The sequence below is a fragment of the Dermacentor silvarum genome, chromosome 8, assembly GCF_013339745.2.
Source record: "Dermacentor silvarum isolate Dsil-2018 chromosome 8, BIME_Dsil_1.4, whole genome shotgun sequence".
In the NCBI taxonomy this organism is placed as follows: Eukaryota; Metazoa; Arthropoda; class Arachnida; order Ixodida; family Ixodidae; genus Dermacentor; species Dermacentor silvarum.
In genome coordinates, this window is record NC_051161.1 from 2662525 (window position 1) to 2682318 (window position 19794).

At 47.6% G+C, this 19794-nt stretch overlaps 1 protein-coding gene across 3 annotated transcripts in view; it reads right to left on the bottom strand.

The window, feature by feature from the left end:
• The window catches only part of LOC119460522 (E3 ubiquitin-protein ligase SHPRH), a 245675-nt gene that overhangs the window by 138020 nt on the left and 87861 nt on the right, over nucleotides 1-19794 (bottom strand). For 2 of the 3 annotated variants that reach the window (XM_037721440.2, XM_037721439.2), the window contains exons 11-12: nucleotides 15349-15431; nucleotides 9829-9923 (exon numbers count right to left, since the gene is read on the bottom strand). In XM_037721440.2, coding sequence (XP_037577368.1) covers nucleotides 9829-9923; nucleotides 15349-15431 — 178 coding nt within the window. The remainder of the gene's footprint in view (nucleotides 1-9828; nucleotides 9924-15348; nucleotides 15432-19794) is intronic. The other variant, XM_049655121.1, reaches the window with a different exon arrangement.

The following is a 19794-nucleotide window of genomic DNA, read 5'->3' on the forward strand; positions in this document are numbered from 1 at the left end:
CCCCGCTATACCTCCCCCCTCGCTCCCTCGCCGGTGCCTCGAGCGCAACGAAACAAGGCGCGCTTCCTCCCTGCTTTTCTTGTGCGAGCGAGATTTAGATGCGGTCATTGGCTCCCCTCGCACATTTTCACTTGCACATACAGCATACGGCGCGTGGCGACTGAGTTATCGCCCTTGGACTTTATACGAAATAATTATGAGCCAAAACCCATTTTAGGGCCACAACGCGTCATAGACACCATCTTTATATAGCAAATACGGATCTCAAGGGCCATACTTTTGGTGGCGGAAACCGAAATTAAGTCACAGTTGTCCCCGGCACTTTGGGCGGCCAATGCCATCGTCAAGCCACCAAGCCAAGCAACATGAAAAGTCAAAATGGCTGCTCGGGCCGGCGCGGGGTGGCAGTTCGCAATGTACGATGCGGGAACGGTCCCACAGTTGCGATGCAACAGCGGGGTTACCAATGCATTGGGTTCTATGGGAGCTGTGCCGGGACCGGTCGAAAACGACGTAACAGCCGGGAAAACGCAGCCCCCGGGAATGTAACAGCGGGGTTCTACTGTAACACTATATGACGCTACGGTGCCATCGTGACGCTCACTCTTCGTTTCCGATGCCTCGGCCTTGTGCGAAACGATACGCGTCCACGCATCCGGTACCTGGTGTGACATTCCAAGGATGAGTGCATCGACGAAAACGGAAAACGGGTGCACGTTACAATTGAGGGCGCGTTAGAATCGAGTAAATGCGGTAAGCGTTTCTTTTTCGAATTTTCGTGCCGAACCTGCATATAACGAAATCCTCTTTATAACAAAGTTTTTCGGGAATTTGTCAATTTTGTTATATCCAGGTTTAACTGTACATCTGCTTTTTTTCCCCGTAATTTTTGTGCTCTTCACCGATTTACATTATTAAATACGCAACAATGTTAATGTGCACAGCAAAATAACATCTGGAATATAACTGCTGGAGTTTCATGTCTTAGCTTGCCACGGTTAGCTCTGTTCGCAGGGCGCATTTCTATCACCATATGTGCTAGTTCTCCACTTTATATATTATCTGATGCCAGTAATGAGATCTGCCTCATACAAGTGGCGACCTTTCTCAGAAGCAGACCCACAGAAAAGCGTTTTCCGGTATGTCAGGCCTCAAACCCCGCAGTGAGAAATCACTAGACATGCTGTGTGCGCCTTGGCCCCGTCGTCTGCTTCACATGCCAGTGCCCTGACTGCTGCCGTTCGCGGCACTGTTCGCCAGCATGTCGCTTTTGCACACCACTGGCGTCTTACGACGGCCGCCTGGTGCCTATATGCAGTGACATCTGCAGTTCGTTGCATCACACAGTACCAACTACAGTAGACATTTGCAGCTGAATTCAACCAACATGCGCATCATTATCCATTTAGGCTTGTAAGTGACCTGCTTGTTGGATACAACAACACTTTGTCCCAGAGCCGAATGGAGCCTGGATGTGGCTTTCAAACCAAGTTTGTACAGAGGGTACCTATCAGCTCATACGAATTTACCCTTACTCCAATCTACCTAGTGCCACAGAACACTGAATTGGCATCAGTGGCACATTGCACACACAATTCCACTAGTGTACAGTCAAACCTCGATTTAGCAAAACCTGATTTCACAAAAATTTTACTTCAAAGAAATGCTTTCCATTTCCCAACACATACTGATAATGCCTATTGTGTTGAAAAATCTCAAATTAATAAAGTGAACTCAATGTCTCACCAAGTTCAACAAAGACTTGGTGGACAATATGTGTAAAGAAACACATCCCAGGAAACCTTTTGTGTTCAAATTACGTCAAAATTTATTCACGCATTGATCCAGTAAGTGCATTACCAACAAAACCGGCTGTTGTGGTGTCTTTGCAATGCAAACTCAGCGTGGGCGCTACAAGACGGCGCCACAACTCTGTCCCAACTAAAGCCCCTTGATGTTGGAAAGTAGCGGCGCTCTTTGATCTACGCCGCAACACCCTTGCCAGCACTGTCAACCTTCTCTTTTTCTTCCCCCTCTTTCACGGAGCCAGCGCATCGCTGAATGGCCGCAGCGCGCGATACTACCCTGTCAGGTGACCCTGACGTCATGAAAAGGCCGCAAAACTTGCTTTCGCGCGTTTTTACTTCCTCCCGCGCGCCATGCGCTTGCCAAGCGATGGTCGCCCTGCCGCTCCGAACGTGCGTTTCTTAAGTTTTTCCGTCTTTCCGTAAGAATCTGAGCTTCGTTCTCCGTGGAAATGCCTTGCTGCTGAGCGTTTCAATGCAGCAACAGGTCAGAGAAAGGGCTAGCATCATTTTCTAGTCCCCGAGGAGGACGGAATGTCGTTCGCCTGAAGCAATGGCTCCATAACATCAGGAGAAAGGATTTCGCGCCTTCTAAGCACGTCGTTCTTTGCGAGGTGAATCTTACAGCTTTCCTTATATTTGTAGGTGAAGTTGCATGGAGATTTTAATGTTCTTTGCATAGCCGGACTCTTTGTTCAGTTCAATACAGAGCACATATAACTGTGCATATAGTTTGTTTTTTTTTTTCCAAGTAAGTCACTTAACGTTTTTGTTGACTTTTCGTGCAGTGACAAAGCTTTTTTGTGTTTGCGCATGTGCATTAGTTTTCAAATGTATGTAATTTAAAAGGCAATGCCTGTCTCTTCTGTAATCGTGCGTGCGTGCGTGTATGTATGTGTGTGTGTACGTGTGTGCATGTATGTGCATGTATGTGCATGTATGCATGTGTGTACGTGTGTGAGTATGTGTGTGTGCGTGCGTGTGTCTGTGTGTGTGCGCGCCAAGGAGAAATACTTCGTAGTTAACATGGTACTTTTTTTCTAACCACCTATCGGTCCGGTCCGCAACCTTCGGCGCCGCCTAGAATTAGATCATTCAGTAGTTCCGTGCCGTCAGAAGTGAAATACTGGTAGCGATTTTCATCGTGCGAAAAAGCGCGAATACATATTATTTTGTTGAATTAAACCAAACAATTACCTTCTTTCCTGCACATAGGCATATGAACTTGAGTCGGTTAAGTGCAAGTATAAAAATAGTCGAATGATATCTTGGCCGCCGCCGTGAAGTAAAAAGCCATACGCACGGAGGCGAAGTTAAGTATCTAGCATGTATTATTCGCGGATGCTCTTAAAGTACAAGCCACGCGATTCTGATAATCTTTCTCAATCCTGATAAACTTAACATCTTGAATTCTGTAAGTTAATTATCAAGTGCCACAGTCTTAGAAGTTTCCGTGTGAGCAATCTTTTTTTTTTTTTTTTTTGAGAGAGAGACTTAGGATACTCCCAGAGGTGACGGAACGTAATTTCTCGTCATTTCATAGTGACGGAATACAGGTGCGTGTGTAAAGTTCTATATTGGCTGTTTCGCAAACAGAACACGTATTTTGCACAGTGGTATTGATACAAAGGATTTTGGCCCACTCATTTTGGCGAATTCACTTTAAGTAAACTATCACATTTCTTCTTGGTTACCTTATGTGAGCCTTTTAAGAGCCACAATTATGAAACAAATTCTCGTGTATATTCTATGCTGCTTATATTATATGCGCCCAATACACCTCCGTGTTACGGACAACCCAAGTGGCGACGTAGAGGGAAACAGCTCAGCCACTGCTTGGTACTCAATTTTTCCGAGCGCTTCTGCTTGTATTTATCGAAGTGTCCTAAAAAAAAAAAAAATGTCCCGACATTCTATGGGAAGCGTACATTCGTCATGACAGTTTCACAAGGGTTTAATTCCCATACAACGCTTCAAAAGGCCGAATAAAAAAGCGCGCGCATTGATGCTAATGCGGCTGCAGCGAGCCAAAGGAGGGTTCAGCGTGCCGTGCGCACCGTGCCAACCCGGGGAGGGGAGAAATCCGAGGAGAATTGAGGAGGAACACGCGCGCGCCTAGAAGAGTGTCGCTACTTTCAAGATCAAGGGGCTTTAGTCCCAGCTGAGTTGAAACATGAGGTCTGCTCGATTCGCCTGCACTTTTTGAATGAGTTCTTTGCACTATTCCAAGCTCGTGCAGCATCAGTTCAGAAGAGCAGCCACAGCAAGACAGTACGGCTCTCCAAAAACAAATGCAAAAGTGCTGATGTGGTGCAGGTTGCGCGCACCTGTCGTTGCCGGCATTGCCCAGCATGTGGCGTGATTGTATCAGAATTGCCCATCTTCAGATTCACCACTGCAGTGCCGTGAGAAAATGTAAGACATTGGCTTGCCAGTCCGCCAACAGCAAAAATGAGCAGTACAGTAGACTTCCATTAATTCGACTCCAGGTAATTCGATTTTGCGGTTAATTCGATCCCAACCGAAGGCCCCGGCCAGCACCCATACATTTCCTAAGAGCCCAAACTACCGTTATTTCGATCTCGAAATTGGCCTTCACCGAATAATTCGAACTTGATAGGTCAGAGCTTCGCCGCAATAGAGATGTGTTGTACGGTGAAGCATACCAAGAATGACTTTAAAGGGGGCCACTGTCACGGGACATAGTACGCATTCCTTAATTATACAGGTGCACACCCGGTCCCTGTACAAGCACCAGACGCCCAATAAGCATATTGGTAGCCATTTACAGCTGTTTGTGACGTTGCTGAGGTTGTGGCAGTGAGCCCTCGTTTCGCCCACTATGCGTGTCTCGTACAATATAGACCACTTATAACGTAACTGTTTATAGTGCAGAACTGGCTACAACTCTTCTGACTCCCGTTTACCCTTCCATAGAACTCCATGTGTACGCATACCGCTTACAGTGCAGCCGCGCGAGATGAAATACCGGTTATAATGCGGCTTCCACGGGAAAATCTCGCCCACAAGGGAAGCAGAGAGCACGCTTCTCAACAAGGTGCGTGCTGCCAGCCGGTGTATGCATCATTCAATGCAATCAAACCCGTTAATTCGGACTTATTTGGCCACACATCGGTTAATTTGGACTACTTTCAGAGCTCGGTGAGCGAGGAGCGCCACAAATGTGCGACACAAAAGAGCAAGAACGGCGTTAGCATCCACCTGAAACGAAGCGGCGGAGTCCGCATCGCCACAGCCATCAGTTGAAATCATACGTGAATGGCAGCAACGTCGGAACGCTTCGAGCCTATTTGTATCTTTAAAGCTTGTATTCTTGTGTTTACCGCCGCGCATAACATCGCGTTGGCCGCAGGCTTTCGTAACTGCGTAGTCATCATCCACGATCGCGTTGATAGCGTCCACATTTTTTTCCGCAGCGGTTGCGGCGAACAGTAGTTTCGATTTTACTCGGCACGTGCGTCGGCTGCGTGCCTAAAGAAACTGCGTAGTTGCCATAGATGATTGCATAGATAGCGACCGCGGTTTCAACTGCAGTTGTTGCAGCGAATGGTAGTTACTTCGTCCAGACTCGGTGCGTGCGTCAGGCGCGTGCTTTCAGCACCGCAATGTCGCCGTTGATAATCGCGTCGATAGCAGTCACGGTTTTTCCGCAGCGGTTGCGGCAAACAGTTGTTTCGTTTTGACTCTGTGCAAAGCCGTCGAGCTTCAAGAGCAACGGCTACATCGCGATTATGTTTTCACCAGTGAGCTGGCGAAAACGTCATCGCGATGTGCACACGATAGTACAAAGCGTGTCTACATGCTTGGTCTACACGTTTTGCATACGTGCAGGGCTTCAAACCGCTTATAGTGCAGATATTCGCGACTCCGGCGGCTTACGCTATAAGCGGTCTACACTGTATATGAGACCGCTGACAGGGCCTAGTACAGTATAGACCACTTATAACGTAACCGCTTATAGTGCAGGACCGGATATAGTGCGGTCTTTTCAGACTCCCATTCATTTTCCCATAGCACTCCATGTATACACGTATCGCTTATAGTGCAGTTGCGGGAAATGAAATACCAGTTACAGTGCGGCTGCCTGAGAGTACGGAAGTCAGCGGAGACGGCGAACGCTCCCCTCAAACGGGCGCCCCAAGGAGTGCTCGAGGAAGAAAGAGAGATGAAGTGGAGGAGAAGCGCACGTGGTGCGAACGAACAGCCAGTGAGGCTGAAACCAGAATCTTGAGTGCGAGTCGTGCATATGAGTGCATATCAAGGCGCGCATAGCAAGCGAGCGCCACGAAACTGCCAACGCCGGCCAATGCTCGCTTCACGATAACGGCAGTAAACGAAACTTCAGGGAGCAGGCGGCGCCGGCACATCACGGCGAAGGGCGCACGCGGAGACCGTGGAATGTGAGGGAGGAGGGCGGCAGGGAAGCGGATTTCGCCTCGGCAACTCCGCCGCTTCGGTGACTCCCCTCGCCCTCCCTCGTAGCTCCCTCACTTTCGACTGTCACCGTACGCACGCGCCGCCGTCAGGCACCGCCGCTCCAACAAGCCCAGTGCCAGCTCCCCGACATTTCGTTTTCAGCCGTTACCGGGAAGCGGGCATTTGCCGACGTGGGCAGTTTCGTTGGCTGGCCTGAGACAGCGCCGCTGCTAACCTCTGCGCCGTAGCCGCAGCGTGCAAGGTCAACACGTGACTACAAAGTAGAGGAAGCATAAAGGAGAAAGAAGGGTTCACTGCCATTTTCTACGCCTGGCTACAGTAGCGTGGCTGAGACGTCGGCACGTACACGCATGTTCCGGCGCAACGCAGAATCGGCAACCTTGCCATTTGAGAGAGTAAAATTTCCGCCGCGTTTTTTTTTTTTTTTTTCCGTTCGCGCGCGACATTGAGGGGTCTCTCCTAAGCTTTTACTCTATGGCGGTGCCGGAGCAATGCCGGTCGGAGGCGCCGCCGCGTGATTTGGTTCGAATTAACGGGATTCGATTGTAAATTGAATGCAAACGTTCTAGCCGCATTGCTCGACTGTTGCATACGCGTGGCGGCTCGGTGCACATGTTTTGCATAATGCGGGCCTTGAAAATTGTTGCCTTGGTTATAGTGCGGTACCGCTTATAGTGCGGATATTCGCGACTCCGGCGACATACGTTATAAGCGGTCTACACTGTATGTGTTCCTTAATTATATGTGCGTGCACATGCCATGAAACAAGAAGCGGAGAAAAGCCCTCTGTGTTTTGGGAAAGCTAATGAAAAGAAAGGCATTAAGATGCAAAACTCCAGAAGTTGAGGGGACATTTTAAACCCAACAAAATAATGGGGGTCTATCTAAAAAACTCTGAAGGCCGGCCAGTAAACTTACGGCACATATGCGTGTGTAGTGCACATGGTAGTGCACATGGCTATCTATGGTCTGTTTACAGATACCGCATGCATTTACCATTGCTCTTACAATTTGTGTTTTTTCAAATAAACTTCAGTTGTTAGTCAGCACTCGTCCTGTCTGTTCCTATTTGACTGTGGTGGAGCGACTGGAGCAGCGCTACTGCATCAAATTTTGCCAGAAACTGGGCGACAGCCAAGTGGAAACCATTCGGAAGATTCAGACAGCTTTCGGTGACGATGCTATGAGCAGCACACAGATTAAGGAGTAGTAGAACTGGTTTAAAGACAGCCGCACATTGGTGGAGAGCGAGCCATGCTCCAGTCGGCCATCAACATGCCGAAGTGAACGCTGTAGTGATGTGGGACTGTCGTGTGACTGTCATATGTAAGAGGCCGCCTGCGGCGCACAAAAAAAGAAGAGCACGTGAAGCACGGTGTTCGGAACGGCACCAGCTCTCGAGGCGCGTGAGCCGAGCCGTAATCGAGGGATGAACGGCGCTGTCTGAGGATTATCGACGTGGCTCCGGGCCAGGAAGGTCGCATCGCCAGCTCCGCTCTGGCGACGGGAGACTTGGGGGTCTGGTTAAGTCCGTGACGTTGGCCGTCCAAGGTGTGGCCGTCGACCTCGGCAAGTTCGAGCGAGGCTCCTGGACTGGCTGCAGCCTCTCAAGGCAGGACCGGGCACCCCAGAGAGGATCCCCCTTCTACGGCAGACCGGCACGTTCGATTCTCCACGGGACGCCATGTCGGCACTCACGAAGAGGTAGCGACGCATCCAGACGCTAGGCCTAGCCAGGTGGGCCTAAGCAACGCCGAACGCCACCGCTGACGAGCTGACGAGCTCATCACCGACGAGCCGACGAGCTCACCGCCGACAAAAGAGACAACGCGAGGCGTCGGCGCCTACGGCACTCTCAACGCTTCCGACGAGCCCGACACGTGTGCGACAAGAACTTCAAGACGACGATCCGTAAGAGACGATCACGGTTTGTTTACGACGCAGTTAGGCCGGGGCCAAGGTGGCCAGACTTTGACGAGTCAGCGCTCAGACTGATGTAGAAACTCTAAGACGGAGTTAGGCTCCGAGACAGAGATAGATTATTTTCGGGTAGTTTTGGTATTGAGTCAGAGTTTTGTATTTTGTATTGAGCAAGCATTTTTTGTTGAGTTATGTCTAGTTTCGCGTGCCTTTAGTTTTGACTTTCGTTTTTAGTGTTGTGTGCCGCGTGAGTTCACCATACCTGTACATATTAAATCCTCGTTTGCTGTGTCACCATCCGTCTTCCTTCTCCATCTCTTTTACCACCCGCACGCCCCCGAGATCGGTGACAAAAAACACATCACAGTGACTATCAGAGAAATTGCGGAAGACGTGGGCATCAGCACTTTTTCTGCACATTCCATTACGACTGAAGATTTGGCATGAAGAGATTTGCAGCAAAATTCGTGCCGAAGCTGCTCACGGTGGAGCAAAAGCAACTTCATGTTGAAGTCTCACAGGACATGCTGGGTTCCACAAACAGCGACCCCGACTTCATGAACACCATAATCACTGGTGACGAGTCTTGGGTGTACGGGTACGACCTGGAAACCAAATCGCAGCCGTCACAGTGGAAGCATTCCATGTAACAAGACCAAAGAAGGCCTGCCAAGTGCGCAGCAATGCCAAAGTGATGCTGACTGCTTTCTTTGACTCCCGCGGTGTGGTACACCCCGCGTACACACCACAGGGTCAATTAATCACCAAAGAGTACTACAGGGATGTCCTCCGTCACCCATGCGATGTTGTGCGGCGCAAGGGACCGGAGTTGTGGTAAACAGGAAATTGCCGCATCCATGACGATAATGCTCCTGCACAATCCTCACACTTGATTCAGACTTGTTTGGCGAAAAACCAGACTCCTGTACTTCAACAGTCTCCTTACTCTCCTGATATGGCCCCCTGCGACTTCTGGCTGTTTCCCAAAATCAAGAGGCCATTGAAAGGAGTGCGATTTCAGACAACAGAGGACATTATAGGTGCAATGACAGCTCAGCTAAACTCCATTCTGAAAGAGGCCTTCTCGGAATGCTTCCAACAATGGCAGCACCACTGGGAGAAGTGTGTGGAGTCCCAAGGAGACTAAGGGTGATTAGGTTTCCAACACTCCAGTTATGCCAGTTTTTTTTCTTCAGCCAAAGGTCGGGTACTTTTCTAACAGACCTCGTATTGCTCAACCCACTAGCCCAACTTGGGCATCCTTGTATTGCTCAACCCACTAGGTGGGTTGATGCCCTTGATGATGATCCTTGATGCCCAAGTTGGGCTAGTTCATCATCCAAGCATCCAAGTTGGAATGACCCACGCGGTGTGGACCTCCTCAAGGTCAGACTCCAGAAGTTGCTGTGACAAAGCGTTGTGGTATCTGATGACAAAGCACAAATTCAACTGAACAATGCTGTGTACATAGTTAGTCCACAAGCGTTTTTCTGCAACTGTCACAGCATGTCACTTTGGGCAAGGCTGTGCCCTTGGTATTACGGTCACCGTTTCACACTTAGTACAAGAGTGCATGTCTTGTTTTTACTATCTACAACATCGGAGAAATGAGAGGCACTCTTGATGGGATCACGAAAATGCTTACCATTCATCGCTGACACCATTCGTCGATGTGCTTCTTCACATTCCACTGTTGCCTTTTTGATCAGTGATGCCAACAGTTCGTCCATGGTTAATGAACTGTGGAGAGGAAAGTTCACATGAACTGCAGCTCTCACACTGGCACATAATGTTTCACAGTAAGCCCCAGCTGTTCGCAAGATATTCTTCATTTCACTGTATTCTAAATTTAGAATATGAAGTTTCTGCTGTTTCATTCAGTTCGAGAATTCATTATCCAAAATTGTTGAGTATTCGTTTTGGTTTGAATATAAGGGATAAGCTCAAAACAAAGGCAAGGGCTTGGTTACATGCACATAATACAGACATAAAAGGAGCCCATGCTTCTCACATCAATGTGTGTGTGTGAAAAGACATACCACGTGTTTATGACAAATTGAAAGGACCATCGCTAATTTATTCAGCAATTTTTTATTACTCTTAAGAAAAGCCTTACATCCACAGGGCTCAACCCTCTGGTGATTATGTGACATGCACAATGAAACATGCCAAACAGTGATCATATACCCCATTAGCAAGAAGTCAAAAGCAACTGCGGAGCATTATTTTTTATTTATTATTTCACAATACTGCAGGCCAGATTGGCCCAAGCAGGAGTGGAATATGATTTTTTTTTTAATTGAAGAAATATGGGTACCACACAAACAGCATTAATAACTAAATAAGTTAACAAATATGAGTATTGACCCTTACAAATGAACAGGGTTATATCTCTATACCTGTAAAAATATAAATTCAAACAAGAATTTTAATCACATTTTTAATCGTTTCTAAACCCCAACTACACATTCATTGTTTTGGTTTCTAATTCGCATCGTTGAAACAGTAAATAGGGCTAAAAAGTTGAGAAGCATCACGGTCAACTGTACTTGTGCTTCGTTTCCAACGTTTGTTTACTAGCAAAGCCTTTTTCCTTGAAGCCTTGAGGCGTTCATTTTTCAATTTTCGACTGTTATGATTATATAAGTGCGCAAATTTTCAAATAGTGGCGGCAAAGCAGTAGATATTTTCTGGTATGGACACACAAAAAGTATGAATTAACTGAATGCCAGAGTTTGAATTAAGCGGCTTTTAAATACATTGAAAGCATAGCGGGCCAACCAAAAATTTGTAATTTGTTTGAATTAACTGAAAGTTTGAATTATTGCGAGTCTACTGTATATAACAACATATGTTCAAGAACCTTGCAAAAAACAGTGGCATCAAAACTAGCTTTAGGAAGGACATTTCAGTCGGAAATTGTCCGTGGGAAAACTGTTTAAATGCATTTGTTCTTGCAAAAATCGGTTTCAGCGCATGATCATGTGTGTGTTGAGTCCTTCAAGTACTTAAGGGTTCAAGAAGGTATGAATATGTCTAATTTACTTTTTAGAATATTATTACAAATAAACTATGCGAGCATATATTCTACGCATTTGTTATGTTGGAATGACATTATCACGCATAAGCTTAGTAGGGGAGTCATTCTTTTTATATTTCCCATGAATAAATCTAACAGCTTTCCTTTGTAACATTGCTAGTTTTTGTATATCCCGTTAAGTTTTGGGATCCCAAATCACGGAAGCATATTCTATTTTAGACCTGGCATATGTATTGTATACCAATAATCTGAGCTTTGTTGGAGCTTTTCCTAATTTCCTCCTTAAGAACACAACTTCCTAAAGGCTGATGCACATATATATATCAAAACGTTCATTAAAAATAACAGATGTAGGGAGCGGGTGGGTGGAGCCCCTAGTCCAGGGCTCCACTGGCTTGAACGGTCCGCTGTGCCTGGTCAAGGAGCGCTAGTTGCATCTCCCGATCCTCGCTGGCGAGCCAAGTCTCCCACTGCTCCCTTCCGGAAAGTTGGCCAGCTATTTGCGGCGTATTAATTTTGGGTGGCCTGTTCTGGCAACCCCACATACTGTGGGCTAGATTTGCCGGCCTCCGTATCATGGACAAAGAGCGCTGTACAGTGTGGGGTGAATGGCATGTTTCAAATAAAGGTGTGGATATGTGTGCGTCTGTATTCGGCACCAGTCGTAAGAGCCCCGCCCGGATAGATCAGGGTGTGGTGGATTGCACTTTCGTCACTCGTGCCGTTGGTGCTCAAGGATGTCTCGCGGTAAAAAGGGGTTTTCTGAAGAGTGGTCGGCTGCTTGGTTGACAAAAGCACGAGCTGCGCCGTCCGCTTTCTCATTGCCCTCGAATCCTGCGTGACCCGGGCACCAGATGATCATGTGGTTCTTCGTTAGTTTAGATCCTAATAGATGAGTGGCGCTGCGTGGTAGCCTCCCGGTGAGGAAGAGTCTACATGCGACTTGGGAATCTGTAAGAATTATCGACGATTTTCCCAGAGTGTCCTTAGTTTTAATAGCTTGCGCGACGGCTGAAACTTCTGCGGTGTTCACAAATGCGACTCGAGTCGTGGCGCAAGCCACAAGCCCTTGATCTGCGACCGCTCCTACTACTGGAAGGGCGTACTTGTAAGTGCTGCATCGAGCGACATCTATGTAGACCGTATCCGGATTTCTACCTAATAGCTGCACTAACTTGTGTGCTCATGCGCTTCTACGACACCAGTGGTATTTGGGACTCATGTTTTTGGGGATTGGGGCTACTATGTTCTTTTCATGAAGGACTTTAGGCAGAGATTCCAGTTCTCCTCCCGCATACTGTGGATGAGCAGGGTAACCTACACGGCAGAGTAATGTTCTGCCAGAGGAGGTTAAGCTAAGCATCTCCCGTTGAGACCTGAGCACCACTGCGCGTAGTTATGTATTCCGAGGGCCCCCAGGCGTTCAGTTGACGTTCCCTGTGATAAGCCGAGAGCCACTTTGTACGACGCTCTGATCAACGCATCTAGGGCATTTAGTTCAGTTTTCGTGGGGTATTGGAAAGGGAGACTATATGTGAGACGAGTTAGCACAAAAGCCTGAATGAGCCGGATCGTCTCAGTTTCTTTGAAACCTTTTCAGTGATAGGTTACTCTACGAATCATGCGGGAGATCTGTTTTACCGTAGTTCTAAGAGTTCTAATGGTGTGGTCCACTTGTTTGTTGCTTTGCAGCCACAGTCCGAGGACTTGCATTTTCTGGACCTCTCTTATTTGGCTGTCTCCTAGAAATATTTGTGTTCAGTTACTAGTACTATCAATTGCATAGTGTATGGGCATAAATACTAGGCTGTACTTAGTGTGCGACTCTTAGTAACACAGCTTTTTCAACATTAACTTCCACATCCTGTGCTTGACACCACATCATAACCTTAAAATAGCATGGTCATTTTCGTACAATACAGTATAGACCACTTATAGCGTAATCGTTTATAGTGCAGAACTGGCTACAACGCGGCCTTTTCCGACTCCCGCTTACCCTCCCATAGAACTCCATGTATACGCATACCGCTTACAGTGCAGCCGCATGAGACGAAATACCGGTTATAATGCAGCTTCCGCGGGAAAATCTCTCCGACAAGGGCGGCAGCGAGCATGCTTCTCAACAAGGTGCGTGCTCCCGGCCGACGTATGCATTACTCAATGCAATCAAACTCTCGTTAATTCGGACTTATTTGGTCGCACATCGGTTAATTCGGACTACTTTCAGAGCTCGGTGAGCGAGGAGCGCCGCAAAAGAGCAAGAGCGGCACTAGCGTCCAACTGAAACGAAGCAGCGGAGTCCGCATCGCCACAGCCATGAGTTGAAATCGCACATGAATAACAGCAACGCGGAACGCTTCGAACCTATTTGTGTCTTTAAAGCCTGTATTCTTGCGTTTACCGCCACGCATAACACTGCATTGGCCGCAGGCATTCGTAACTGCGTAGTCGTCATCTACGATCGCATCGATAGCGGCCGCGGTTTTCTCGGCAGCGGTTGCTGCGAACAGTAGTTTCGTTTTTACTCGGTATGCACGTCGGCCGTGTGCCTAAAAAACTGCGTAGTCACCATCGATGATTGCATAGATAGCGACCGCGGTTTCGACTGCAGGTATTGCAGCGAATGGTAGTTAATTCGTCCAGACTCAGTGGGTGCGTCGAGCGCGTGCCTTCAGCACTGCAAAGTCGCCGTTCATAATCGCGTCAATAGCGGTCACGGTTTTTTCCGCAGCGGTTGCGGCAAACAGTTGTTTCGTTCTGACTCTGTGCAAAGCTGTCGAGCTTGAAGAGCAACGGCTACATCGCGATTGTGTTTTCACCAGCGCACTGGCGAAAACGTAATCGCGATGTGCGCGCAATAGTACAAAGCATGTCTACATGCTTGGTCTACATGTTTTGCATACGTGCAGGGCTTGAAAATCGGTTTTGGTTATAGTGCAGTACCACTTATAATGCAGATATTCGCGACTCCGGCGACTTACGTTATAAGCGGCCTACACTGTATATTTCATTTTATATAATACAGTCATCTGCAAAAAGCTTTAGGCACACAGAGTCAGACACTGATTCTATAAATTCATTTACATATATTAAAAACAGCAGAGGACCTAGTAAACTGTCCTGCAGCACACCAGAAGATACACGAAGAATATCAACTCCAGGCCTCTAGAGCAATGCATCACCTCCGGTCAAAGAATGGCACAAGGCAGGTGTTGCAGTCAAATCAGTGCCCAGATTGTGGACCCAGCAATAATTTCTTGCTGTGCAGCAAGAAATGACCATGATCTGAATGATACTGTTCTAGTTGCTTTGCCATACGACTAGGTAGCACAGTGACAGAAGTTGTCAGGCTTACAATTCCACTTTCAAGAGCCTGCAATTGTCTGACATGGCTACATTTGGAAATATATTGACACAAGGTACCTTCAAATCTCATGCGCCAGCCGTCTCCTGCACCCATACATGTGTTTACGGCTACATACGAAAGATAGCAGCACCGAAGCGGCCAACACGTGCTCACAAGGCACGTGCGATCGGAGCAAGGTGTCATCAGCACTGGGCACGAGGAAAAATAAGAAGATGGGTGGAACGCTTGCGCGAAGACTGCGTACATTAGAGCGAGACTCTCGCTTAGCTGTTTGTCGGGCACAAGTTCGCCCAACGTTAGCTAATTAAAGTACCTTCACTCAACTGTGTGTTACAATATTGACATGTCTTTTGAGCTGACTGATCCCTAAATATCCTTTGTCAAGAGTTATGCCCAGTCTGGCTGTGAGCCCGTCCTTCTCCAGGTAACTTCTGTGACAGGAAGTATTTAACAAAATAATTTATGGCAGCATCCATATCTCCACGTTCTTCCCCATTTATCGAAGCATAGTGCCATATACGACAGGCTAAGATTAATTAGATAATGCCAGAAAGGGCATGGCTTGTGCTATGCTAGTAGGTGCAATGCATGTTCCTGTGGCCATGCCATCCAAAGAATTAAAAATGTGGGGCTAGCAGCAAGAGCTGAGCAGATTTGAGAAACATTATTGCTAGCTCCAAAGTCTGCAGACCTTCATTTGAGAATAAACTTGAGACAGTGAAAGCCTGTGACCATGCAGCTTGTCGCTGCCTGCTTACTCAGTCCTCATTGGCAGGAAGGCACCCCGTACAGCACGTGGATGGCAGCAGGCCTGCCGCAACCGAACCAGTGGCTGCAGGAGCTGCAATCCAGAACAGTAATAAATTTTCAGGGCCAGCTAACTGCAGCAGTGACAACATAACGCAAAATGCAGGAGCTTTGCAATTTAGAGTAAAATTGGAGAGTAAAAGAAATTGCCTCATAGCTGAACTCTTAAGGCACCCGTGATCATGTTTCTTATTGTCTTCGTTACTGTTACGCGTTAGAGCCGAGTGTCAAAGGTACCACTATGTGACGGTCATTCTTTGAAATTGAAGCAGCAATTAGCCACACTCTACATGCTGTGCCTTCCAGCTTAGAATACATTAATTTTAGGGGTGTGCGAATATTTGCAAATTTCTAATACCATCGAATATTACATTTTAATATTCGTATTCGATTTGAAAACTAGGTATTCGGAAATTTTCGAATGTTCGAATCAAATTGATTATATTGCTGGCTGTGCGGCAGCAAACACGATATCTAATTTAGGAATATGTGTTTGATTTGGTGCTGAATTTGTGACAATTTCGTACTGTTGGCAAACTTTCGACTGTAAAGTGCATTCAGCCACTGGACGTATAAGTGTTGTGGGAAAGCGAGCCTCTCAATAGCAAGGGGCATGGGTTTGCGGACAGGCTGCATGGAGGACGTGCAGTGCATTGCATGCCTGTTACAGCATTTCTGGATAGAGAGATATCTGATCCGCTACCACAATATGCGCCCAAGCAAGACCCAAAACTTGTAGTACAGATCTCGCAGGCGATGGGCATTGCCCCGATTTTCGTGTATGCTAAAAGGTGCCATTCTAAATGAGTACGGATGCATTACACATGCTTAATTAGAGTTATAATCAAAATATTTGTTTCACGAAATCAAAAGTGCCCTCTTCCTTTTTGCTGCAGCATAATGTAGTACAGTTAAATGTGCTTATAACGAACCTCCATATAACGAATTCCTGGATATAACGAAGTTTCTCTATTCCCCGCCGTTACTCCATAGAAGCACATGTATTTGAGACCTCTACGTAACGAAGTGGCAGCGGGAGACCCCCTCGATATAACGAATTTTCCCCGCCGACAACCTCGAGATTTCGCCCAAAATCTTGTTATTTTTGCGCGAGTAGCAACCGGAAGCACCTTCTTCGCCGCGACGGAATGCGAAGCAGTGCACGTGTGCATGCGTGCAAGCGTGTGCGAGGCGGGCCTGCATCCCTCGACCCGGCGATCTTGCCGCCGCGCGCGTGACCTTTCCCCCTCCATTCAAACCTGATCCTGCCGTTTGCTGCAGCTGGTCTAGCCTGCCAAGCCGGTACTCTCCTTTTCCAGTTGATGTTGCCGACGTGCTGGCAGACGCTGTGACAGATCACACTCGATGAACGCAGACACGCGCTGTCCAACGCTGGCGGCGTGTGGAAGCGCCGCTGCAGAAACGAGCGAAGTGACCTTCGTGCTGTTGTCTATCGCTTCAACACAAACTAAGCGCCGAGAACACACAGCACGCACAAAGCTACGAGCCGCCGACGCACCTACACTGAGTAGACTCTGCCCCAACGCAGATCGCTTTCAAGATACGGCCCGCGCGCCGCCACGCAGTACGCAGTTGAAGCCAGAGTACAGTACAACGCCGCCCGCGACCCCCCCCCCATCACTCCCTCGCCGGTACCTCGAGCGCAACGGAAGAAGGCGCTTCCTCCCTGCTTTTCTTTCGTGCGCGCGCGAGATTTAGACGCGGTCGTTGGCTCCCCTCGCACGTTTTCACTTGCCCTTGGACTTTATATGGGACATCTATATGAGCCAAAACCAATTTTAGGGCCACAACGCGTCATAGACACCACCTTTAGATAGCAAATACGCATCTCAAGGGCCATACTTTTGCTGGCGGAAACCGAAAATACGTCATAGTTGTCACCCCCGGCACTTTGGGCGGCCAATGCCATCGTCAAGCCACGATGCCAAGCGACATGAAAAGTCAAAATGGCCGCTCTGGCCGGCGCGGGGTGGCAGTTCCCAACGTACGATGCGGGAACGGTCTCACAGTTGCAACGCAACAGCGCGGTTACCAATGCATTGGGTTCTATGGGAGTTGTGCCGGGACCGGCCGAAAACGACGTAACAGCCGGGAAAACGCAGCCCCCGGGAACGTAACAGCGGGGTTCTACTTAACACTATACGACGCTACGACGCCATCGTGACGCTCGCTCTTGGTTTCCGATGCCTTGCGCTTGTGCGAAATGACACGCGTCGACGCACCCAGTACCTGGTGTGACATTCCAAGGATGAGTGCTTCGACGAAAACGGAAAACGGGTGGGCGGTACAATCGAGGGCGCGTTAGAATTGAGTAAATACGGTAAGCGTTTCTTTTTAGAATTTTCGTGTCAAACCTACACATAATGAAATCCTCTTTATAACGAAGTTTTTCGGGAATTTGTCAATTTCGTTCTATCCAGGTTTAACTGTATAACGCACATTATACTGGTGGATGCACGATATTCTTGCAAATGCAATACATCAACAACAGTGAGTTGCTCGGATGTCTCATACTGAAGGAAAACAACAGAAAGGGCTGGCTGCACAAGCTGCGCTGCAGAAGTCGTGCTTGCATGAGGCACAAGACATAGCAGTGTTAGAGATCAGACTAGCTGGCATTCCATAATGCAAGCTTCGCAGCGCGGGAACAAAGACAGAATGGAAACAGCATACACAATAACCACTTGTGTATGTCATTTCCCCTTTTGTCTAGTCCTTTGCTTCCGCGCTCCAAAGTTTGCACAAAACTTAAGAAAAAGGAAAGACAATGTTCTTGAAGTTCTTTTCTAAGCAACAGTCATAGCAAACAGTACAGCACCACTTCATTTCGGTTGGATGTGAGAGCAGCTTTTGCCTAGCTCATTTGTTACTTTTTAGCGCCATCTCCAAACCCAAGCTTTTGCTTGACAGCAAATGCGATGAGTCGGCGGCTGGCACAGGGTCAAATGCCTCTGAGTTTACGGGCATGTGATGCGGCATAATGAGGCACAGGTTGGCCAGAACAGACACCCCCCCCCCCCTCCCCCTAGTGGGAATTACTCAATTTTTCAAGCTGACATGAGTCAAATACACAATCTTTTAGTATACAGTAGACTTCCGTTAATCAAACTCCGGTTAATTTGATTTTTTAGGTGAATTCTATACCGACTGAAGGTCGCAGCCGGTACCCATACATTTCCATGGGCCCAAGCTTTCGTCATTTCGATCTCAAAATTGGCCTTCGCTCGATAATTCGAACTTGACAGGTCAGTTTCCCTGTAATACAGCTTTGTTGTGCGGTGAAGCATACCAAGAATGAAAGTGGCTACTGTCACTGGACATAGTATGTGGTTCTTAATTATGCAGGCACGCACGCAACATCTCCGGTAGCAGTATGAGCACCTAGGCACCTAAAAGGCATACTGGCAGCCGTTCATGGCTGTTTCTGACGTTGTTGTGGCGATTTGAGCTCTCGTTTCGCCTGCCATGCGTGTCTCGTATATGAGACCATTAAAGGGGCCTAGTATGCATTTCTACATTATACGTGCACCGTACACAGAGATGTGAAGAAAATCCACCTGTGTTTTGGGAAAGCTAGCAAAACACTTAAGGGGATGTTTAAAGACAACAAAAGAGCAGAGGTAAACTAAAACTCTGAAGGCCTGCCAGTAAACATATGAGGCGTCTCGTGGCTCGTACAGTGACCAAATATGGCGCATGTGTGCATGAAAATTAGGGAACACATGCTATGTCCCATATAACAGTGGCACCTTTAACCTGCTTGGTGTGCTTCACCGCACAACACCTCTGCATTGCGGCGAAGATAACATTAAAGGCAATGCTGCCAAGTGAACGGTGTGCTTTAGCGTTTTTCTGCCTTTTGTTCAATTCGACCCGCCGGATAATTAGACCAGTTTCATTGGTCCCGTCTGGATCGAATTGACAGGAGTCGACTGTAACCGCTTACTAGTCTAATTTTTTACCAATGACAATGCAATTGCGATGTTGCAACATGTTAAAATAGCCAAACTTGCTAATAAATGAATGCGCACATTATTATTAATATTCAAAGCCATGTATTCATATTCGAACCGTATTCGAAAATTTAGGTGTTTGCAGAGCTCAGAAAACATGGTTCTCCAAATAGAAAAGTAAAGGAGCTGGTGTCAAGTTTCTTCACCACATGCTGCACAAAGTTCTTGCATGCTGTCAGTTGGACAGGAGTCCTAACACATACTGCAGCTGCCGGCGTCCCCTTCACTGTGCCGATTGCGAGTCCCTGTGTAGAGGCTCTTGCACTACACTAGTGCACATGCACAGCCCATCTAGCAGCTAATCGAAGCCTCAACTCACAAAGCAGCAGCAAGCTGCCATTACCCAGGAATGGTGGGAGCACC